Genomic DNA, 25,501 nt, shown 5'->3' on the forward strand with positions numbered 1-25,501 from the left:
TACCAGGCCCCTATGGGTGTCCCTGGAATCTCCCTGGACGGCGCTGTCTGCACGGACGCTGCCACCTTTGCTGACCACCTTGCCACGCACTTTGCTATGAGCTCTGCGACTGCAACTTACCCTCCTGCCTTTCGCTCTCTAAAGGAGCGCGCCGAGCGGACGCCGTTATCGTTCCACACACGTCATTCTGAAACATACAATGCTCCTTTCAGCGAGAGGGAATTCCTCGCTGCCCTCGCCAATTGCCCTGATACAGCGCCAGGACCGGACTGCATCCACGCGCAGATGCTGAAGCATCTCTCCAGGGACTGCCAGAGACACATCCTCACCATCTTTAACCGCATTTGGAGCGAGGGCGTGTTCCCGTCGCAATGGCGAGAGGGTGTTATCGTTCCCATCTTGAAGCCCGGTGCGGACCCTCTGGCGGTGGACGGCTATCGTCCCATTACACTAACCAACGTTTTGTGCAAATTGCTCGAACGTATGGTGGGGCGGCGTTTGTGTTGGGTCCTTGAGTCGCGCGGTCTCCTCGCTCCATCCCAGGGTGGCTTCCGTCAGGGCCGGTCTGCTGCGGACAATTTGGTGCGGCTGGAATCTGCTATCCGTACGGCCTTTTCCCGCCGTCTGCATCCTGTTGCTGTATTTTTTGATCTGCGGAAGGCATATGACACAACATGGAGGCATCACATCCTTGCTACGTTGCGCGAGTGGGGTCTTCGTGGTCAGCTCCCAGCTTTTCTTCAAAACTTTTTATTGCGCCGCTCTTTCCGGGTGCAAGTCGGTGCCGCCTCTAGTTCATCTTATATACAGGAAAATGGGGTCCCGCAGGGCTCGGTGTTGAGCGTTTCCTTATTTCTAGTGGCCATTAATGGTCTGGCCGCAGCCGTGGGGTCGTCGGTGTCTCCTTCTTTGTATGCCGACGACTTCTGCATCTCATTTAGCTCAACGACTACGGGAGTCGCCGAACGCAGGCTGCAAGCAGCCGTTCGCAAGGCGGCATCATGGGCTCTGACTCATGGATTTCAGTTCTCTGCGGCCAAGACTCGAGTTATGCACTTCTGCAGGCGTCGGACAGTCCACCCTCATCCGGAACTTTACCTCGACGGTCACCTACTTGAAGTGGTGGACACTAGCCGCTTCTTAGGACTCGTCTTTGATGCCCGGCTCACGTGGGTTCCTCATATTACTCAGCTGAAGCAAAAGTGCTGGCAGCACCTCAACGCCCTCCGCTGCCTGAGCCATGCGTCTTGGGGTGCAGATCGCAGCACGCTGTTGCGATTGTACAGAGCCCTTGTGCAGTCCAGGCTTGATTATGGGAGCCTGGCCTATGGGTCTGCATCGCCCTCAGTGTTGACGTTGTTGGACCCCATACACCACTGTGGGGTTCGGCTTGCAACTGGCGCTTTCCGTACGAGCCCCGTGGATAGTCTGCTGGTGGAGGCCGGGGTTACCCCGCTGCGGATTCGCCGCCACCGACTGCTCGCCGACTATGCTGTCCACGTGCATTGCTCACTGGGCCATCCCAATCATCACCTGTGCACCCACGCCTCCCTGGTGTATGACCCGTCCGTCCGTCCGCCTGGACTTGGCACGGGAACCCAAGGATTCGGTTCCGCATGTGGCCCTCCGTCACCATTTTCTTGCGCTCGTCGCCTCATTTTCAGGCTGTGAGCCTGTCTACACTGATGGTTCCCTGGTGGATGGTCATCCTGCCTACGCTTTTGCTCACGCTGCCCATGTTGAACAGCGCTCCTTGCCGGCTGGCTGCAGTATTTTTACTGCAGAGCTGGTGGCCATATTGCGCGCTCTTGAGCATATGCGTTCCTGCTCAGGTACGTCCATCGTCATCTGCAGAGACTCCCTGAGCAGCCTCCAGGCTATCGACCGCTGCTATACCTCTTCTCCTCTGGTATCCTTTATTCAGGAGTCTGTTTTTGCCATTACCCGCTCTGGTCGTTCGGTGGTCTTTGTTTGGACGCCAGGTCACGTTGGCATCCCGGGGAATGAACGTGTCGACAGGCTGGCCAAAGGAGCGGTCGACGCCCCCACTTTGGCGATCGGCCTCCCGGCTCGTGATTTGCAGCTGGCGTTGCGCTGTAAGGTGCTTCAGATGTGGCGTGACGAGTGGCGTAGCCTGACTTCTCCGAATAAACTGCGGGCTGTTAAGGAGACGACCGATGTGTGGCAGTCCTCCCTGCGGGCTTCTCGCAGGGACTTTGTCATCCTGTGTCGGCTCCGCATCGGCCATACCTACCTGACGCACGGACATCTTTTGCGTCAGGAGGATCCCCCCCTGTGTCAGTGTGGGTCCCGGATGACGGTCGCCCATATTTTGTTGGAGTGTCCCCGCCTGCGCACCCTTCGGCAGACTTTTAATCTCCCGGGCACGTTGCCTTTGGTTTTATGCGACGATGCCTCCATGGCTGACGACGTTTTAAATTTTATCCGTGGTAGTCCTTTTTATGGTTCCATTTAGGGGGGACCTGTCCCTTTCCCTTTTTGTGTATCTTGTCCTCGAGTGTCCCATTGGTCGCAGATTTTAATGTGTGTATTCGGGTGGTTGACTCTTTCCCAATTTTTGTTCCCATGGTCAGTCAACCAGTCTCCGACCCTCTTATTTTCTTCCGTTTCTTTCTGTCAAGTGTTCGTCTGTACTCTTCTTGTCTCTAGTGTTCGCTGCCGCATTGGTGTTTTTTCAGTGACTGGGGGGAGGGGCGTCTCCTCCCCCCTTGGGGTTTTACCTGTTCCGTAAATTTTGTTTCGCTGGTTTTTTGGAATGGGGGACTGATGACCTTAGCTGTTTAGTCCCCCTTAAACATCCCAACAACAACAACAACAACAACAACCATCACACATACTGTTTGGTACAGTCTAATGGAGGTTCTTCATTCCAGTGATAACATCCCAGTCCAGCTACAACCCCCTGAAAGAGTAGTGCTGAAAAGTAACCACCAAAATGAAGCCTTCGTATGGCAATATAATTTCACTGTTGCCAACTGGTTGTATTTTAACAGGAGAGTGTGCTGTAAGGCCTACTGAGTGAAATTGACAGCCACTCTGTAAAATTCTGTGTCACCTAATGTAATCTGGAAAGCTGCTGAGGCATTACTGTTTGTCCCAGGAGGAATGGTCAGTATTTAGGAATATGTAGGGACAACCATTTGAAGCACAAAAGGTCTACAAAAGGTGCTCAAAAGTGCATGTCTTAAGAGCTATGAGCACTACTTCAACTTCACTAAGTGCAAAACAAATCTCTTCTACTGCAAGCTTTTTGCTTTCCAGAGCTGTGAAAACTTGTTTATTATATTTTGAACACTATATGAAAGGATAATTTTATAACAGTGATTTACTAAGATTGCATTTATGCACTGAATTTAAAATTAAAAAAAAAATTATTTATAAGGTAATAAACATCTAATAGCACTACCGCAATACTTATTTACAGTGAACACATTACTGCACTGAAATGGTGCAGAAGCTGCACACAAAACACACACACACACACACACACACACACACACACACACACACACACACACAAAAATCAGTTGGTTCTACTGAGAAGCTCATCAATGCAGTAGAAGCAGTTGGCCACCATTAAAACCTTTATGCTTCTCTTAAACTGAATTTTATACGTTGTTATGCTTTTTGTGGCTGCTGGCAAGTTATTGAAAATGTGTGTTCGTGAATAATGCACACCTTTTTGTACAACAGTAAGTGACTTTAAATCCTTGTGAAGATTATTCTTTACTTCTAGCTTTGATCCAAACTGAGCTGTTGGTTTGAAAAAGCGATAAATTTTTAAGGACAAATTCCGTTAAGGAATAAAAATACATGTAACTCTTATTGCACGCTTTTGCGCCCGGAAAACCTTAGCTTGGCTTTATGAATTGCCCCAAAAAATAATCCCATATGACATTACGGAGTGAAAGTAAGCATAGTATGCCAGCATCCCCTATGTCTGACAGAACTCACATTGCAAATAGAGATTTGTTTACTTAGACGCTTCAGCAGTTCTGTGGTGTGCTCCTCCCAGTTGAATTTATTATCAAGTTGTAATTCCAAGAATTTAAAACTGTCCACTTCTTCTGTCTGCTTGTCATCATATGTTAGGCATATACTCGTGGACCATCCCTTACAAGTTCTGAACTGCATGTAGTGTGTTTAGTGACAAAGAATTGGCTGGGAACCAGTGAATAATGTCCACAAATATTTTATTAGCCAATTCTTTTAAGACTACACTTGATTTGCTATTTATTGCGATGTTTGTATCGTCAGCAAACAAAACTAACTTGGCATCTGGTAATGTTACTGATGAAAGGTAATTGAAATACACAAGAATAAGTAAGGGCCCTAAGATGGAACCTTGTGGGACCCCACATGTAATTAGTTCTTAGTTGGATGACGCCTGATAGCTTAATACATCTCTCTATCCTAATAACACCTTGTTTCCTGTCAGGGATGTAAGATTTGAACCATTTTGCACCATTTCCTGTTACACCATAATATTCTAATTTACTTAAAATTATATTGTGATTTACACAAAAAATGGTTCAAATGGCTCTGAGCACTATGGGACTTAACTTCTTTGGTCATCAGTCCCCTAGAACTTAAACTACTTAAACCTAACTAACCTAAGGACATCACACACATCAATGCCTGAGGCAGGATTCGAATCTGCGACCGTAGCGGTTGCGCGGTTCCAGACGGTAGCGCCTAGAATCGCATGGCCACTGTGGTTGGCTATGATTTACACAGTCAAATGCCTTTGACACATCACAAAACATACCAGTTACCTGCAATTTTTTGTCAAATGAATTAGGTACATTTTCTCTGTATGTGAACTGTGACTTTGACGGGATGTTATTTGTGATAAGATGGTTATATAGCCGATTGTACATTATCTTCTCTAAAATTTTTGAGAATGCTGGCAAAAGTGAAACTGGACGGAAATTTGACACTATTTCTTTATCTCCCTTCTCAAACAGTAGCTTAATTCAGCATATTTCAACCATTCAGGAAATATTCCACTGATAAACAACTGGTTACATATATAGCTTAATATGTTATTTAACTTGGAATCACATTCTTTAATTAACTTTATTGATATTTCATCATACCCACTAGGTGTTTTTAAAGATTTTATGGTGGACATTACTAACGTGATCTACCCATCTAATCTTCAGCATTCTTCTGTAGCACCACATTTCGAAAGCTTCTATTCTCTTCTTGTCCAAACTATTTATCGTCCATGATTCACTTCCATACATGGCTACACTCCATACAAATACTTTCAGAAATACTTCCTGACACTTAAATCTATACTCGATGTTAACAAACTTCTCTTCTTCAGAAACGCTTTCCTTGCCATTGCCAGTCTACATTTTATATCCTCTCTACTTCGACCATCGTGTTATTTTGCTCCCCAAATACCAAAACTCCTTTACTACTTTAGGTGTCTCATTTCCTAATCTAATTCCCTCAGCATCACGCGACTTAATTCGAATACATTCCATTATCCTCGTTTTGCTTTTGTTGACGGTCATCTTATATCCTCCTTTCAAGACACTATCCATTCCGTTCAACTGCTCTTCCAAGTCCTTTGCTGTCTCTGACATAATTACGATGTCATCGGCGAACCTCAAAGTTTTTATTTCTTCTCCATGGGCTTTAATACCTACTCCGAATTTTTCTTTTGTTTCCTTCACTGCTTGCTCAATATACAGATTGAATAACATCGGGGATAGACTACAGCCCTGTCTCACTCCCTTCCCAACCGCTGCTTCCCTTTCATGTCCCTCGACTGTTATAACTGCCATCTGGTTTCTGTAAAAATTGTAAATAGCCTTTCGCTCCCTGTATTGTACCCCTGCGACCTTCAGAATTTGAAAGAGAGTATTCCAGTCAACATTGTCAAAAGCTTTCTCTAAGTCTACAAATGCTAGAAACGTAGGTTTGCCCTTCCTTATTCTAGCTTTTAAGATAAGTCGTAGGGTCAGTATTGCCTCACGTGTTCCAACATTTTTACGGAATCCAAACTGATCTTCCCCGAGGTCGGCTTCTACTAGTTTTTCCATTCGTCTGTAAAGAACTCGCGTTAGTATTTTGCATCCGTGACTTATTAAACTGATAGTTGGGTAATTTTCACATCTGTCAACACCTGCTTTCTTTGGGATTGGAATTATTATATTCTTCTTGAAGTCTGAGGGAATTTCGCCTGTCTCGTACATCTTGCTCACCAGATGGTAGAGTTTTGTCAGGACTGGCTCTCCCAAGGCCGTCAGAAGTTCCAATGGAATGTTGTCTACTCCAGGGGCCTTGTTTTGACTCAGGTCTTTCAGTGTTCTGTCAAACTCTTCACGCAGTATTGTATCTCCCATTTCATCTTAATCTACATCCTCTTCCATTTCCATAATATTGTCCTCAAGTACATCGCCTTTGTATAGACCCTCTGTATACTCCTTCCACCTTTCTGCTTTCCCTTCTTTGGTTAGAACTGGGTTTCCATCTGAGCTCTTGATATTCATAGAAGTGGCTCTCTTTTCTCCAAAGGTCTCTTTAATTTTCCTGTAGGCAGTATCTATCTTACCCCTAGTGAGATAAGCCTCTACATCCTTACATTTGTCCTCTAGCCATCCCTGCTTAGCCATTTTGCACTTCCTGTCGATGTCATTTTTGTGACGTTTGTATTCCTTATTGCCTGCTTCATTTATTGCATTTTTATATTTTCTCCTTTCATCAATTAAATTCAATATTTCTTCTGTTACCCAAGGATTTCTACTAGCCTCGTCTTTTTACCTACTTGATCCTCTGTTGCCTTCACTACTTCAGCCCTCAAAGCTACCCATTCTTCCTCTATTGTATTTCTTTCCCCCATTCCTGTCAAGTGCTCCCTTATGCACTCCTTGAAACTCCGTACAACCTCTGGTTCTTCTAGTTTATCCAGGTCCATCTCCTTAAATTCCCACCTTTTTGTAGTTTCTCCAGTTTTAATCTACAGTTCATAACCAACAGATTGTGGTCAGAGTCCACATCTGCCCCTGGAAATGTCTTACAATTTAAAATCTGGTTCCTAAATCTCTGTCGAACCATTATAAAATCTATCTGAAACATGTCAGTATCTTCAGGCTTCTTCCATGTATACAGCCATCTTTTACGATTCTTGAACCAAGTGTTACCTATGATTAAGTTGTGCTCTGTGCAAAATTCTACCAGGCGGCTTCCTCTTTCATTTCTTTACCCCAGTCCATATTCACCTACTATGTTTCCTTCTCTCCCTTTTCCTACTACCGAATTCCAGTCACCCATGACTATTAAATTTTCGTCACCCTTCACTATTTGAATAATTTCTTTTATTTGATCATACATTTCTTCAATTTTTTCGTCATCTGCAGAGCTAGTTGGCATATAAACTTGTACTACTGTAGTAGGTGTGGGCTTCGTTTCTGTCTTGGCCACAATAATGCGTTCACTATGTTGTTTGTAGTAGCTTACCCGCATTCCTATTTTCCTATTCATTATTAAACCTACTCCTGCATTACCCCTATTTGATTTTGTGTTAATAACCCTGTAGTCACCTGACCAGAAGTCTTATTCCTCCTGCCACCGAACTTCACTAATTCCCACTATATCTAACTTTAACCTATCCATTTCCCTTTTTAAATTTTCTAACCTATCTGCCTGATTAAGGGATCTGACATTCCACACTCCGACCTGTAGAACACCAGTTTTCTTTCTCCTGATAACGACATCCTCTTGAGTAGTCCGCGCCCGGAGATCTGAATGGGGGATTATTTTACCTCCGGAATATTTTACCCAAGAGGATGCCATCATCATTTAATCATACAGTAAAGCTGCATGCCCTCGGGAAAAATTACGGCTGTAGTTTCCCCTTGCTTTCAGCCGTTCGCAGTACCAGCACAGCAAGGCTGTTTTGGTTATTGTTACAAGGCCAGATCAGTCAATCATCCAGACTGTTGCTCCTGAAACTACTGAAAAGGCTGCTGCCCCTCTTAAGGAACCACACGTTTGTCAGGCCTCTCAACAGATACCCCTCCGTTGTGGTTCCACCTACGGTATGGCTATCTGTATCGCTGAGGCATGCAAGCCTCCCCACCAACGGCAAGGTCCATGGTTCATGGGGGGGCATGCTGAGGTAGTGAGGGTCAATTTCATATTGTGGAAGTTACTTGAAATGTCTGGTCTGAGGTACACCCATGGCAGCATTCACAGAACCTGACATCCTTATCTTTTCAGTAACAGCTATAAAATGTTTGTAACAAAGTTCTGCATCTGTCACCACTGTATCCTTTACTCTTAATGCTATTTGCCCCTCTTCATGTCTGGTTCTACCGGTCTCCTCCTTCACTATATCCCAAATTGTCTTTATTTTGTTATCTGGTATGACTATTGTTTCCTTGTAATAAATTTGTGTTGATGTCCATATCACAGTCTTTACTATTTTGCAGCATTTCTTTAAATGTGCTATAGCATCAACTTCAGAACTGTTTCGGATTGAGAGATACAGTTTTCTTTTTGTTTTACAAGATACCTCTGTTCCTTGTGTAATCCATGGCTTCTTTGTAGACTTTGTTCTAACCTTGGTTCCTTTTGGGGGAAAACAGTGTTCAAATAAGGTAAACACTTCATTAGCAAAACTGTTATACTTTTCATTCATGCCATGATCACTATAAACCTCACTCCACTAAATGTCTCAGAGGAGTGACCTAAAACATTTTTGGCTTGTTGATTACCCTCTTGAGTTCGGATTTTATATTCTGTTCAGTATTAACATTTAACAGAAGGAACTGCATGTCATGGTCTGAGAGGCCATTGACTATTGGTTTTGTAATATAATTTTGTTAGTTGGACTTTATAGAAAAGTGGGAATTAAGTTGAATGATAGTGTTACTAACTCAAATTAGTTCTTATTGGGAGAGTCTTTAAGGACATACATTGAAGTCACCAGCAGCCAATACTTTTTTGTGTTTGGTTGTTGAATGGGCCAGTACAGCATCAAGGTGGTTTTTGAACAGGCAGGTGCTCCATATACACTTAATATTGTGAAGGATTTTTTATGAAATTCTAGTTTCGTTGCACGTGCTTCCATATACTGTTCTACGCAAAATTTATAAATGTCTTTGTTCTTAAATTTGACAGTTCCTGATGAATGTGGCAACTCCTCCTTTCTCCATTTCTTCTCTACAAGAGTGAGAGGCTAAGCTAAATCCTGTAACACTTAAAATTTCTATACCAGTGGTAACATGAAGTTGAGAGAGACAGATTATGTCAGCTGGGTTTGAGGACTCTAATTCATCTATGTAGATAATTAATTTGTTAATTTTATTTGTCAGTCCTCAAATATTTTGATGCAGTAAAGATAGCTGACATTTTACATTGACTGAGTTAAAAATGGGTAGAGTTGAAATTTCTGCTTATAGTTGAAAATTCTTAACCAACAGCTATTAAAGCTGATGTAATAAACGACAATGATGTTTGTTTGGTTTCTTTCTCAAACTGAAAGTTTCTCTCAATATTAACCTCTCTTAAAACTTGTTTTCTTTCTGTCCTCCCTACCCTAAAAAAGGGTATTTTCTGAACACTATAACCACTGGATATTTTATCACTCATGTCAGCACCTCCCCCCCTCAACGTTCCTGCTATTTTCCCCACTGCAGGTTTGGGTGTTAGAATAGGCGCGAGGTATTCCTGTGTTTTGACCTTTATGTGATGGTCTCTTTTCAGGTTTGACATCCATCTTTCTAAATTTTCCTGAAGAGCAAGCCAATTGGGAAAGGGCGTCTTACATGGTGCATTGTGTCTACTTTCTTGTCATCGCATTGCAGTCTCTTTCATTCTCCAACTCTTGGCTGAGGACACCTTCCTAGGTGCGTTTTCCACCATGCACTATGCAGTGTCGCTTTCTGTGTTGACAATGACAATGGGCTTCTTAGCACCTCATGTCCAGCACGGTAGCCAGTCTGTTGTGGTGAGGCCACCATTTACCCTGTTTGTTGTGGTCCCTTGACAACACAGATACCTGTGCCGTTAACTCCCCACATATTCCATGGAGTAGTTGCCCATCTCCCTGGGGCATCGAGACTCCCAGCAATGGTCATCCTGACAGGTGACCCTTGCTGAGGCTGGGTGGTGCCCGTGGGGAGGCCCCTGGTTAGAGTGGGTGACTTCAGGGTGGATGACACATCATTAAGCGTTGTATGACATCTCTTGCTGGTGGTCCACGCCAGCAGTCTCTAAGCCAGCAAAGTCTAACTTCAGTGCTAACAAATATGACCCCAAACCATTCACCTCCCTTTCTACACAGTGGGAGGAACGCCATGCTGTGGATGGCAATGAAACTTATTCACCCTGGTACCTCGTATGTACGAGAGTTGATGGGGAATCTTTCATGTCCATGAAGCCTCAGTTTCTTGTGGAACAGTTACAGGACAAGTTTGGGGATGTGGAGGGCTTGTCCAAAACAGCATCCTCTGCCCAGTCACAGTCATGACTCGTTTGCGACAAGTTTGAGGAATGTTTCTGTTACAGTCATACCCCATAAAAGCTTAAATGTGGTCCAGGGTATTATATTCCACAGGGACCTTCTTTTGCAATCTGATGACAAGCTGCCTGCCAATTTGGAGCGGCGAGGCATTCATTTTGTTTGGCGCGTCCATCGGGATCTGAGGGATAATCAGGTTGCCACCAGTGCCTTCATCTTGGCCTTTGGGTGGGGGGGTGGGGGGACACATTGCCTGAGAAGGTCAAGGTGAAGATCTACCACTGTGACTTCAAATCTTATATCCCTCCCCTGTTGTGGTGCTTTAAGTGCTGGAATTTTGGCCATATGTCTTCTCGCAGTACTTCCAGTGTCACATGCTGAGGTTGTGGATGCCCATCACATCCCTATGCTCCATGTGCCCTGCCTCCCAGCTGTGTCAACCATGGAGAGCATCATTCACCTTGTTTGCCAGACTGTAGGATTTTACAGAAAGAGAGGAAAATCATGGAATATAAGACCCTGGACCGACTGACCTATACTGACTAAGAGGAAATTTGAGCGCCTACATCTTGTGGCTATGGCCTCCTCTTACGCCGCTGCTACGAGAACAGTTGTCACCCTATCAGTTCCTCGCATTCCTATCCTTCTCAGAACCAGAAGACTACACCTGCCCCCCTGACAGAGGGGGGCACTTCCCTTCCTATTGCTGGTCGTAAGACTTCACACTCATCCTCAGTCCCGGAGACTGAATCAGTGAAGTCCTCCCAGCCAGGGAAACCCAAGGAGCAGCAAGAGAAATCCAAAAAGGAGGTTCCCAAGAGTAAGGGAATTGCGGTGGCACCTACACCACCACTACCTACAAACTCTGTATCTGTGAATGACATGGAAATTCTGGCATCCACTGAGGACCTAGATCTCACTAGACCCTCAGACACAATGGATATAGACTGCTCCGGCAAAAAGTCGGTAGAAGCAGGTGAACCTGAGGTGTAAACTACCTAATTGAATGTTCCCTGCCTTCCCAGTCTCACACTGATGTCATCCTCCAGTGGAATTGTGGTGGGTTTTTCCACAACATTGCTGAGATATGTCAACTGTTAAGCTTTACATCTACTTTCTGCATTGCCCTCCAGGAAACCTGGTTCTCGGCAATGCGGACTCTTGCTGTCTGTGGCTTTAAGGGATACTACAGGAACCATAGCGACTATAGTCCAGTGTCAGGTGGCATTTGTGTTTATATCCTAAACTCAGTCTGTAATAAACCTGTGCCCCTTCAAACACCTCTTGTAGCTGTGGCTGTCAGAATAAGGACAATGCAGGAAATAACTGTCTAATCATAACATGTAAGCTTTCACGGCCGGCGTCTTCATTAATCAAAACTTTGTCTGAATTGCTGTGGTCCATATATAAAACTGCTTCTCCTTCCTGACGTTTCGTTGCCTACTGCGGGCAACATCTTCTGAGATGAGTCGACAACTGGCTGCTAGGCGCTGGATGTCCCGCTTATATAGAGCGCTTAGATGGTGCCACCAATCACCACATGCTTTCGACTTTGAAACTATCTCTGGCTAGTGCCATCTCTCTAGATTATAGGTAATCGATAGTCACTTCATTGGTACAGAGTCGACCGCCATATCTTGTCTAGTTTTAATCCTCCTCCTTTTTTTGTTGAAATAATTTTCGTGCTTGTAGATCTCTATAGCTTCTCTATACATGCGGGTATAATAATGTGAGGTCCTAGCTATCACTTTTGTGTCACTAAATTTTATTTCATGATCACTGTCTTTGAAAACGTGTTCCGCTACAACTGATTTGTTAATTTGTCCCAATCTACAGTTCCTTTTGTGTTCTGTTAGGTGGGTATTAACACTCCTTTTAGTTGTTCCAATATAAACCATGCCACAGCTACACGGAATTTTATACACACCTGGGGTGGCTAAGGGGTATCGTGTGTCTTTCACCGATCTTAAAATTTCACTAATTTTCTTGGTAGGTTGAAAGACTGTCTCCACTTGAAACTTGGCCAAAACTTTCCCAATACGGTCCGTGATGTTATGAATAAATGGTAGGAAACCTTTTCCAGCCTATGGTTGTTGTCGTGTATTTTCGGACACTTTTCTTCTATGGTCTCTGTTTCGGCGTTTGAGACAGTCTGTCCTTTCCCTCCCTCTCTCCCTTTTTTTTCCTATTCTTCTTTCCTCCCTGTACGTGCCTGAAGGCCGACCCATGCGCTCGCATGCGTAGCCGGTGATGGGGTAAAGAGTAATTCTCTGCCCTGGGTAGACAAGTAGGGCCGGTGCGTACCCCCTGGTAAAGTCCAGGCCCGGGAAGGGGTGATTGCCCAAGCTGACACTTTCTGACCGTGCCGATTGGTCCCTCCGTCCGTTTCTCAGGTGGTGTGACCTGAGGTGTAAACATTCACCTAAGACCCTCTGAGAGGGTCCTCACAAGGAAGGAGTGCACCATCGGAGGCCGTGGCAATCGTGGAGGATTCATCCACAGTGGATTTTTCTTCTTCTCTCTCGACTTCTGCCCAAAAATGGAAACTTGATCAGACACCAGTGACAAAAGTAGTACCGCCTGCCCCAAAGTTCCTTGTAGTTTCTAGATCTGAGGACGGAAAGGATTTTAAATCTGTAAACCCTTTCGTTATTCAGAAGGGTGTAGATGCCATAGCCGGACCTGTCAAGTCTTGTACCAGGATGCGTAACGGTATCTCGTTGTCGGAAACTGGGAGCACCTTTCAGGCACAAAAACTCCTTCGGGCCACACTCCTGTACACGTTCCCTGTTCGAGTGGAGGCTCACCGCACTTTGAATTACTCACGTGGTGTGGTATCTACTAGATCACTCGACGGATTGACTGACCAGGAGATTCATTTTTTCCTCGCTGAGCAGGGTGTTACGGCTGTTCATAGGTTCATGAAAAAGGTCGAAATGACCTTATACAACCCGAGCACTTTTCATGACCTTTGATAGTGTTCAGCTGCCATCGTGCATCAAAGCGGGCTGTGAGGTTATTTCTGTTCGCCCCTATGTCCTGACACCTACGCGCTGCTACCAGTGTCAGCATTTTAACCACTCCCTCCAGTCTTGTTCTAATGCGGCTAAATGTGTCACTTGTGGCAGGGACGCCCATGAGGGTGACTGTCCACCTCTGTCTCTTCATTGTGTGAACTGTCAGGGTGACCATGCAGTGTCCTCTCGCGACTGTCCTACTACAAGGATGAATGCTGTATACAGCAAATCCACTGGTATGTCGTCACTCGTTGTAACTTTCCTACTCTTCATGTCCTTTATCGCCTTCTCTACTTACCTTGTCAGTATACTGGGCCCTTTTTCATCTTTGTCAGTAGATTCCTCTGGCTCTATGTTGATGTCTGGGCGATGTTCTGTATCATATAGTTTCCTTATATATTCTTCCCATGTTTTCAGCACTTCCACTTGTTCAGTAACCACTTGTCCTCTAGAATCTTCTATTCCGAATGTTCTTACACTTTTGTTCTCTCCTTGTCCCAGTTTCTTCGTTTTCTGGTACATGAGGTCATACCTTCCTCTTCTCTGTAGTTCTTCTATTTCATCACACATTTCTTCTAAGTACTTTTCCTTTGCTTTGTTTGTTTCCCTCCTGAGGGTTGTTAAGTTTTCTGTATTCTTCTTCATTAACATTTTTACACTTCCTCCTTTCTTCCATCTTCTCCAGCATCTCATTGGTGATCCAGGGTTTTCTCGCTCTGTGTCTCCCTCCCAACTTCACTCTTCAGAGTATTTAACAAAACCATTTTAACATTATACCACTAATCTTCCACACTTGCACTTGTATTTTTGTGTCTCACTTTAATTTTTTCTCTAACGATTCTCTTATTGCCAGGTTATTTTCTCTTAGCTTTTCCAAGTCCCATCTCTGTTTTCTTCTCCCATGCTGTCGGATCTTCTTCAGCCTTGTGCTGATATCTGCAACCAAAAGGTTGTGAACCGAGTTGATGTCGGCAGCCGGCATAGTCTTGGCGTCCTTCACACTGCCCCTAAACCACTGTTTGACGAGTATGTAGTCTATCTGATATCTGTTCATATCTCCTGGGCTCTTCCATGTGTACAGTTTACTCTTTCTTTTCTTGAACCAAGTGTTCATCACCACCAAATTATTTCAGTGACAGAATTCCACTAGCATTCCTTCTCTATTGTTTCTTTTTCCTAATCCATATTATCCAACAACGTTTGCTTCATTGCCATGTCCAGCCACACTTCACACTTCCAGTCACCCATGATTATGGTATTTACTTTTCCTGTTCCTTCAGACTGAATGATGTCTTCTATTTCATCATACATTTTCTCCTCTTCTTCGTCGTCGTGATCTGTTGTTGGCATGTACACTTGGACTATTAGAATTACAGTATTAAGCCTTTTTCTCTTTCTCCTTTTGTTTCATTTGTACAGTATCAATGTGGCAATTATCTTAAAATTCTCAATTTTGATCGCCTAATGGAAATTCAGTGATCTCAATTGGTACTGAATTATTTAACTTTGATGGAAGAGACTGGTGTGGCCATAATTTATTGTTAATTTCCTCTTTGTTGTAGAAAATAATTCTTTAACTATTTCAGTAACTCAGTTGCTTGTGGCAAGATAATCTACAATATAAAAACAGTCTTTCTCCCAAGAGGGAATTACCGTATTTTATGAACTATAAGATGTTATGGGGTATAAGATGCACCTTAATTTTTATGCAGCTTTATTAAAAATAATATTTTTAACATTTTTATTATTAGAGCCAGACAAAAATAGGATCTTTATTTATGAAACTGAAGTGACACTTACAATCTCTGGAAACTGTCATTGTAGACTGCAGTGATGCATCATAGTCTAGATGGTGTTCGGGGTTTGTGATAGCGTGGCAGGGGAGACTGTGTTAGCAACCTTGTAAATCCCTGCAACTCATGTTCATCACATCAGTGCACTGCTGCTTTCAGTTGAATCCAATTTAGCCAGATAGATAGAGATAGGTTTCATTGAATAAATGGCCATTTTTAAGTCTGGTGGGAATTTTAAATCAAACTCCAGATATTTATGCATTAATTTTGAGTATGACACACCTAAATTTTGGAGACAATTTTTCAGAGGAAAAAGTGCATCTTATGGTCCGTAAAATATGGCACAGTATATTATAACAATGTTATAGATAAGAGAAAGGTAAAAGTATTTTTATTTAATGATAATTTAGTCATTTATGTAACTGTTCTTCTATGAATTTGTTCTAGGAAAATGGTGGGGTCCAAGGGAGAAGCAACCTATACTTGCATTGCATGGGTGGCAGGACAATGCTGGTACCTTTGACAAGCTAATTCCTCTGTTCCCTGCTGACATTGCTGTTCTGTGTATAGACCTCCCTGGTCATGGCTTGTCATCTCATTATCCTAAAGGTCAACAATATTACATATTCTGGGATGGTCTTGTCATTGTGCGGCGTGTGGTGAAGCATTTTAAATGGGAACGTATTTCCATCATTGGCCATTCTCTGGGTGGTGCTATAGGTTTTCTGTATGCTTCAGTATTCCCAGATGACATAAAAAAACTTGTGTCAATAGACATTGTGAGTCCAGCTGTGAGAGAGCCCTCCAGAATAGTGCACGAACTGGGGCAAGGAATTGACAGATTTCTTAAGTATGAAACCCTGACGCCAGAGGATGCACCTTGTTATACATATGATGAAATGATTGATATAGTGCAGAGTGCTTATAAAGACTCACTGACACGAGAGTCTTGTGAAGTGCTAATGAAAAGAGGTATGAATCCTGTGACAAAATCAAATTGTGATTCAACCAAAGAAGGGTACCTCTTTAGCAGAGATGTCCGGCTAAAAGTTGCTGGTTTGGGTCTCATATCAGCAGACTTAGTTTTTGAGTTAGCAGAAAGGATAAAATGTGAGTACTTAAATATAAGAGCAAAACCAGGGCTTAAGTTTGATAAACCTGAACATTATCATGATGTCCTTGAGAAAATTAAAAAGACTGCAAAAAGATTTGAATTTTACGAAATTGAAGGAACCCATCATTTGCACTTGAATGCACCTGAAAGTGTCAGTACACATATTGTTAACTTTTTAACATCATAACTAGAATATTGTTCTAGCTAATAGTTAAATGAAGAATTTGCAAAATGCATCTTGACTGTTGAAGTGCTGATAAAGGAGTAGTGAGATTAATTTGTTCCACATTGGTTTATAAATCTACATGTGTGTTTACATAACATTTTTCATAGTAGTAACTCTCTGCTTGTTTGCACAATACAGCATTTCTATAATTTCTCAAACTCCAAATACAAGTAATTGTATGTTGAATAATTTTGAACCACATAACATTTCTTGGGCACTGCTTCTTAGCCCTAGAACAAATGTCCTGGGGCCTTACCAGTGACAAGTGAAATCAAGGATAAAGATGGATATGACACACACATTATGTTGAATTTTGCAAAACATTCCACAACTGAAGATTATGTGCCCATTTCTTTGGAGTATTCTTTCTTGTTGTCAGCAACACATGTGAAATACTCTTGTGAGGGTAATGCGAGGGAGAGGGGGAAGGGAGGTGGGTGCTGCATACTGGTAAATCATTCCCTTACAGACTAAAACTTACATCCTTATCACCTTCTCCCCAAACAGAATAATTTTCCTTTCTAAATGTTGGGAAATTTGTTAATTTTGTGGCAAGTTCTTTTGAACATAATTTAGAATCATTTCTCCAATTGTAGAGAGGTGGAGAAACTCTTGGCTTATCTCTGTATGCACAATCTTTTGTTACAGTCAGTAGACACTCCATTGAATTGGTATATACATACATTCACACATAGATAATCTAAGGGCTAAGGCCTTGTCAGAGCAACCACTCATTTCTGTCATTGGCTGTTTGTTTCAGTTCCATTTTATTGTGACAGCCTATCCTTATCTCAATGTCTTCCAAGTACTTTTTCCTAGGCATCCTCTTCCTTTCTTTTCCAGTAATTCCCCTTCAAGAATGTTAATGACAAAAGTGTTGTGTGATCACGTGTCCAGTAAGTGTTCTTCTTTTTTCCATTTCCTTTAGTAATTTTTGTCTTTGTTGATTTTCCTTAAGGTTCCAGGTTGTTTTCCTTTCCATCTAGCTCATTTTTTTTCATTTTCTCCTATAATTAAGTTTCAATAGCTTGCAATTCATTCCCTTTCCACCCAACCCAGAGTCTACCCTTCTGAATACTTAAATAATGTTGCAAAGGATTTTCTGACATCTTTACTCATATGTTTGTTAGTGAAAATGTATTTTTCATAAATTTCTGTTTTGCTACTGCAATCTTTCACTTCCATTAAGTCTCTATCATCCTTGTGATTATACTCCAGAGATAACGAAATTATTTCACCTGATCAATTTTGACATAACCAGTTTTTTATATAAGTTTTAATTTACTCCATATTTTTCTGTACTACTATTATTTTACTTTTGTAAAGACACTATCCTATGAACTTAACATTTTATTTTATGTAATGTTACTCATTATCATCTGAGTGCCGCAGCAAGCCTACTGATACCAGTTTCTCTGCTAATAGATATTCAAATATAATCCCCCAACATATTTAATAAATGAAAACTCTTCTGGAAAGCTCTTGAACCACTGAAACACTGCACCACTAGATGCACACTTGCATTGTTGGTGTGTGGAGAAGCGGTACAGTTTATTTTAATTTGTTGCAATGGGAAAGATAAGCAGCACCTATACTGCTTTCAGACCTGTGGATCTTACATATATTGGGAAAAACCTTTGCTTTTCCCAAATCTGTTAACATCAAGTAATCTGTGGAGGAAAAGTTAATCTTAGCCCATCCTTATCACCCTTAGCAGTTACTACTTAATCTAGAATAAAATGTTAGTGTATGTTCCTGACTGAGAGTTTACGATGTTAACTCCAACAACACACTGGAATTTTTTGTTTTGTTGTTTTGGGTATTTTTGCTAGTATTCAGAGTATGCATTGAATGTGCAGCACTTTAATAAAGTAGAGATTCTGCTGGCAGGATCGTCTTGTGTGTTTTGCATTATATGTGTGCAGTGAGATTGATTCTAAGTATTTGAAATGTAATGAATACTTCAATAATTCCATCTAGTCACTGTTAGCATTCCTCAGGTTTCTGCACAAAAGAGAGAAGCAACTGAGCTGTAGCCACAAATATATTTACAGTTGTAATTGATGTGCACTACATTGCTTGAATTTTATTATGTTTTTGGTAATTTTTATCTCTATGATGAACTGACAGATATCTGCTGTTACTGAATTTTTACTTGATGTGATTTTAATGTTTCCTATTTTTTATGGGTGTTTTAGAGACAGTCACAATGCCTCTCTCTATTTTTTCAGTATCATATTTCAGATAGAAAACTGTTCTGAGAAGGGAGTTTCTGGAAGAATATTGAAATGGAAATGTAACTAAATAATATTTGCATCACAGCACGAGTTGTTTAATTCATAGTTTGTTTTTATCTGTAGTGGGGATATGGGAGTGAAATGTAAATGACACACAATCATTTTTTTATTTGTATACACAGATGAATGTTTTGTAAGACATATTTTATAACAAATGAACTGTCTTTAAATGTTGTAATAAATTGTTTATTGACAGTGGCAGACAGACGTTACCAAATTTATAAAACATTCCTTTTTTACCCTGTCACAGAAGAAAGTGCCAGAGCAATTGTTTATCCTATTTTTGTGTGGTGCTGATAAAAATACTGTTCATTTGTTGATGGTAAAATTCAGAATTTTTTTACCACACCCCTGTTGCTGCACACAATCTTCTGGCTGAAAATGCACATTTTTAAAACCTAGTTAACACTTCCATATTTCAGTCAGTTCTGTATGTGGCATCTTGATATGTTGAGTCTGTTGCTATGCTTGCTTTGCTATGTGTTGCTGATTGTGGTTTTCGAATTTTAGTTTGTAGATGGATTACGTATTTTAAGCAAACTCAGACTTAAATTTTTACTAAAAAATTTACAAGGACACAGTCACTCTATATCTGTGAAATGAAAGACATTTATTCTTGAGGAGTTGGTGAAGTAGCTGACAGAAACAACAAGGTAGGAAAATTTAGTTAAGAACTGCCAAGAAAAGATGAGTAATCTGACCAGTCAGAACAGAACTCCCGAGTGTAATGAAACTTGATCAAAAAATCCCCTTACAAATATATTTTATATACATTTCCTTGGATAATTACTTCAAATATTTTAAAAAGAAACAGATTAAAATAGAAAAACGGTCATACAAAATGTAATTCTGCCATCATACAGTAATCGTTAGTGGTGCTGTTATTGTAGAGCTAAAACTTCTTGATCACGATATTTTCAACCAAATTCAGAACAGTTAAGGAAAACTCAAGACACAACAGCATTAGAATCATTATAAGTATGATGGTAATAATAATAATAATAATAATAATAATAATAATAATAATAATAATAATAAACCCCGTGGAGGCTTGGGAAAAGAATAGGCTTTCGGTATGTTCTGCCAGTCGTAAAAGGCGACGAAAAGAACAAACCACTAATAGGGCTAACCCCCCCCCCCCCCCCTTTAGTGTCATTAGTTGATTCAGGACAGAACTAATGAAGCCCGGACAAGTTCTGTCATGGTCAGAGACGACACTTGAAGCGTATGCTCTTCCACAATGGTAACGACACTGTTAGCCACACGGAAAATGATTTAAATCCAAATAGAGGTGTTTTGCAGGACATGCTTCCAGCAACCACTCTAGAAGGAAAAGACAGAGGATGAGATGGTCAGATGAAGTTAACCGACACCTCATGTTCTGTTATTACCAAGCAACAAACTTAGGAACCAACACAACTGGATACAGATCACGAGTATACACAACATTTATTACCAGATACTCAGGATTAAAATTTTTAACAGACCGACTAGCTGATCAGATCCGTGTAATAATAAAAAATAACAGGATATCCCAGTCAGAATTAGGAAACATCAAACAAAAAGTACAACAAATAGTGGAACAAAATAATGTCCAATCAGAAGAAGAAAAAAATACAGTAATGGATTCAAACATGTCGGAGCAAACAAACAAATAACACGCATCAATTAAACAATCAGAGGAAAAATGAAATTATAAGACAGCCACCAGAACAAGCACAAATAGAACACGAAGTGACACACATGTTAGATATAGAAGAAAAATTTCAGCTGACATATAGAATACAAAGACACAAATGCAGACACTAGACCATTCTTGCATAGACCACCAAATAACACACAAGTCGAAACAACAATAACAATTATCAACACAATCATACACAACAAAATAAATGAAAATACAACTATGGAAGAATTACAACTACTGGTTTATGTAGGAGCACTCACTACACTAAATATACACACTAGGCAGAGATCAGAACCAACCAACACACAGAGGAAACCCACAAAACCAGCATGGCAACACAGGCTACAGATCAGAATGGAAAAACTGAGAAAAGACATCGGACAGCTAACAGAATTTATAAGAAATGAAATATCAGACAAAAAACGAAAAAGGTTAGGTAAAATCTCACAACAAGAAGCGATAGAGCAATTAGATGAACAGAAGCAGAAATTACAAGCATTGGCCAAGCGACTTAGAAGATACAGAAAAAAGGGAAAATAGAAGGAAACAAAAACAAACATTCAACACAAACCAAAAGAAATTTTACCAGACAATAGATAACACACACATTAAAATAGACAATCCAGCAAACATAACAGACATGGAACACTTCTGGTGCAACATATGGTCAAACCCGGTACAACGTAACAGACATGCACGGTGGATACAAGCAGAAACAGACACATACAAGATGATACCACAAATGCCTGAAGTGATAATTTTGCAACTTGAAGTCACCCGAGCAATTAATTCTATGCATAATTGGAAAGCCCCTGGAAATGATATAATAGCAAATTTCTGGCTAAAGAAGTTCACCTCAACACATTCATATCTAACTAAATTATATAACAATGTAAATAAAATAGAAACAAACTTCCACATGGGAAAAATATATTAAAAACAAAGATTCCAAGACTTACCAAGCAGGAAAGCGCCGGTAGACAGACACAATAAAATAACACACACACACACACACACACACACACACACACACACACACACACACAAAATTTCAGGTTTTCGCAACCGGCGGCTGATTTTGTGTGTGTGTTTGTGCGTTATTTTATTGTGCCTGTTTACCGGCGCTTTCCGCTTGGTAAGTCTTGGAATCTTTGTTTTTAATAAATTAAGTTACATTGAAGACCCATACCCATTACCTGATACACTTACACAAGGAATAACTTATCTGAAACCTAAAGATCAAGCAGACACAGTGAACCCAGCAAAATATCGCCCCATAACATGCCTACCAACAATATACAACATATTAATTTCAGTCATTACATAGAAATTGACACATACAACACAGGACAAAATTACAAATGAAGAACAAAAAGGCTGCTGCAAAGGAGCACGAGGATGTAAAGAGCAACTGATAATAGATACAGAGGTGACATATCAAGCTAAAACTAAACAAATCTCGCTACAGTACGTATACATTGATTACCAAAAAGTTTTTGATAGTGTACCCCACTGATGGTTACTACAAATATTAGAAATATACAAAGTAGATCCTAAATTAATAGTTTCTAAACATAGTAATGAAAAATTGGAAAACCGCACTTAATATCCAAACAAATTCAAATAATAATATCACATCACAACCAATACAGATAAAGTGTGGAATATACCAAGGAGACTCATTAAGTCCTTTCTGGTTCTGCCTTGCTCTGAACCCACTATCCAACATGCTAAATAATACAAATTATGGATATAATATTACTGGAACATACCCACACAAAATAACACATTTGCTATACAAGGACGATCTAAAACTACTGGCAGCAACAAATCAACAACTTGTAAAGGAACTGAAAATATTGTGATTTAATCGCAGAGGTGCTGAAAAATTGTTCCAGTGACACACCAGAGAAATATCTGGTAAACTTTTTATCTTTGAGAGACGTAGGAACAATTTCGCCCTTCGTTTTTTATTTCTTGTATGAACGACTACTTTTTGTTCTGATGGGCTGGTGGGATGTCGTACTGTCTAATTACTAGTGTGTGTGTGTGTGTGTGTGTGTGTGTGTGTGTGTGTGTGTGTGTGTGTTAAATGAATGAGTTAAAAGACGCAAGATGTGTTTTATATTATTTTCATCGCACAACAAGCCTTATTCCCATGCCTATGGAGTATTTATGTTAAGCAGAGAAGGCGAGTTTTAGATGGAACCGAAGATCTTCAAAACGGCGCTGCTCAACAATAGAGGTACGTGATTGTGCTCTCTACTTTCCTTTCGTGGCCGCTAAAATTACTTCCGATTCGTTCTGCCGAGACATTCAGAACCTGCAATCTTCTTTTTCTTATAAAAATACTAGTCCGATGCAAAAGAAATACTCTTAGATTTAAATAATTGCCATTCTTTTACCCAGGCCACGGGGAATGCTAGAACGTACGTGCCTCTACTCCGAATGTACGTTCGCAATCTCCGAGTGAGTTACGACGAAATTATTTCACAATGAAAATTTCTCATCAGACCGCAACCTCTCGCACGCGAATGTACGTACCCTCTGAATGTATCTAGTCAGTCACGCGCGTTGTTCAAAAGCTTTACTTTTAATATTCAGTGGATTACATTTCCGAAATTAATTTTTGTTTATGCTGCAAATCGTACTTCACGCGAAGTATTTATTACGTAAGTTTCAGGCTCAATTTAATAAAAAAAAAGATTCCGAATAATAGAAATAAAGAATAACAATCAAACAAATCAAACCTAAATAAACAGAAAGAGGAAGCGTTACAATGGCGACCGAGTGCCATGACAATAATTTCAGTAAAAATCAGTAGAATTGTTAGTTGAAATATTTAAGCTTTTTTTCTTGCCATCCATTATTGCCACTACAACATATTGTTTCTGTTGCATGTCATGCGAGCTACGTACCAGAAACGAAAAACCACATGGAAATTACTAATTTTCGAAAAAAAGTTTTGGACCATTTAATGTTAATTCTTCTCACTACAAAACCGTCACGTAAGGTAAGAACAACAGCACTAATCCGCTTTAGTTGAAAGTAAATGTGGGACAGTTTTTTTTCATTTTTTCGACACCCACTGCGTAGAACGCATCAATTCCTTTTTCCAAATTCTTTTCCATTTCTTTTTAGTTTACGTAAAAATTGCATTAGTTCATTTTCTATTATATGTAAATGCGTCACAAGATGGCGGACAATTTTTATTGATTGAGCGCGAAAAAAGTAAGAGTCATTTATTAGTCTTCTGTTTTGCCAGAGACATATTTTACTACGTGAATTTTCACGGACGAGTGCAAAGCCATCTGTGATTTATTTACGTGTAGTACGAGCTGTAGTGATAGTGAAGTTCGGCTGCACGATGTTTTGTGTTTTGAATCGGCATGGTGAAACTCAGATCTCAGACAAAAACCATGGATAGTTCGTCAGATGAGGAATCAATAGTCCAACCCTTACAAAACTTTGAGGCCGAAAGTACTGCGAATACCGAAAACTCAGTCGCAGCGACCGGCAGTGCTCAGTCGCAGGCGACGGGCGACAATATGTCTATACAGAAACAAATACGAATACTGACAATACACAAGACCCAGTAGAAACTGACCTTATACGCATGTTTAGAGAGATGCAGACAAATTTAATGTCGCAGTTTGCAGCTCAAGTTGTAGAAAATGTTGCGTCACAAATGCAAGCTCACACAGAAAATGTTGCAGCTCAGATAGGTACTGTTAACACACGAGTAGAAAATGTTGCAGCACAAATGCAAGCTCACACAGAAAATGTTGCAGCTCAGATAGGTACTGTTAACACACGAGTAGAAAATGTTGCAGCACAAATGCAAGCTCACACAGACAATGTCACAGCGCAGATAAACGCTGTCACCACCCAGATAGCCAGTGTAACGACACAAATGGACAAAATAGACAATGACGTGAAGAACCTGACCGACATGCAAAATAATATGACGACTCAACTGACCCAGTTAAAAAGAGAGGTAGCAGATCAAGTGATAGAGGTAGTACGCGAAGATTTAAATTACATGAGCCAAGACATTGATAACTTCAAGTCCACAGTTAAGGATATGCCAGAACAGATCCGTACCTTAACCGAAAAATTTGAAGCTATGAGTTTTCAACAGACCGAGCTTAGTGTCAAAATGCAGGAGGCTGTAGACCAAGTTGATGACATGACGAAACAACAAAAACAGCAGTTTGACGAATTTTTAGAGGAAAAAGACAAACATATCAACCATACATTAGAAACAGAACTGAAAAAAGCAATAACTAACACTGTAGAACAGGTGTACACTACCCAAAACACGTCTGTAACTACACTTCAAACTGACCTAGCTCAGTTACAAAAGACTCTGACACAGGACTTACCTGACTGGAAAAAACATGTAGACGAGCAACTAAAGAGTAAACACCATACACAGAACGAAAGAGAACAACATTCAGAAGAGGAATTTGATGACAGACGCACAGGTAAGAGTGACGACGCAGCAAACAGTTATCTTTATCCCGATGTACCCATGTTTTCACCAAACCAAGGTCGTTACGGTAATCAACATTACCGCGACGAACGAGAGAGACACCAGACAACCGAACCAACTTTGTCGGCTGTTCTGTTAGAGGAAAGCCTTATAAAACACAGGCAGTTTCAAGTGTTTATCCCAGAAAAAAAAAATCCGTCCACCCGGTAATTTTTATAAAGTCATTTAAGAATGTGTTGCCTAAAACCTGGTCTGAAAAGCAAAAAATACAGTATGTAACTGGATATATTCAAGAGGATGGTGCCCTATGGGCAATGGAAATGTCGGAAAATTGTCAGACATTAGAACAATTTGAAGCTGCATTTTTATCT

At 41.0% G+C, this 25,501-nt stretch overlaps 1 protein-coding gene across 3 annotated transcripts in view; it reads left to right on the plus strand.

Moving 5' to 3' along the window:
* The window catches only part of LOC126354408 (probable serine hydrolase), a 43,865-nt gene that overhangs the window by 11,540 nt on the left and 6,824 nt on the right, over positions 1–25,501 (plus strand). The window contains exons 2-3 of one of the 3 annotated variants that reach the window (XM_050004022.1): positions 15,759–16,421; positions 18,883–19,149. In XM_050004022.1, the coding sequence (XP_049859979.1) occupies positions 15,759–16,421; positions 18,883–18,899 (680 nt within the window). In that variant the 3' untranslated portion in view covers positions 18,900–19,149. Of the gene's footprint in view, positions 1–15,758; positions 19,150–25,501 lie in introns of those variants that run through there. The other 2 variants (XM_050004020.1, XM_050004021.1) reach the window with 2 other exon arrangements.

Source organism: Schistocerca gregaria, chromosome 3 (assembly GCF_023897955.1).
Source record: "Schistocerca gregaria isolate iqSchGreg1 chromosome 3, iqSchGreg1.2, whole genome shotgun sequence".
NCBI lineage: Eukaryota > Metazoa > Arthropoda > Insecta > Orthoptera > Acrididae > Schistocerca > Schistocerca gregaria.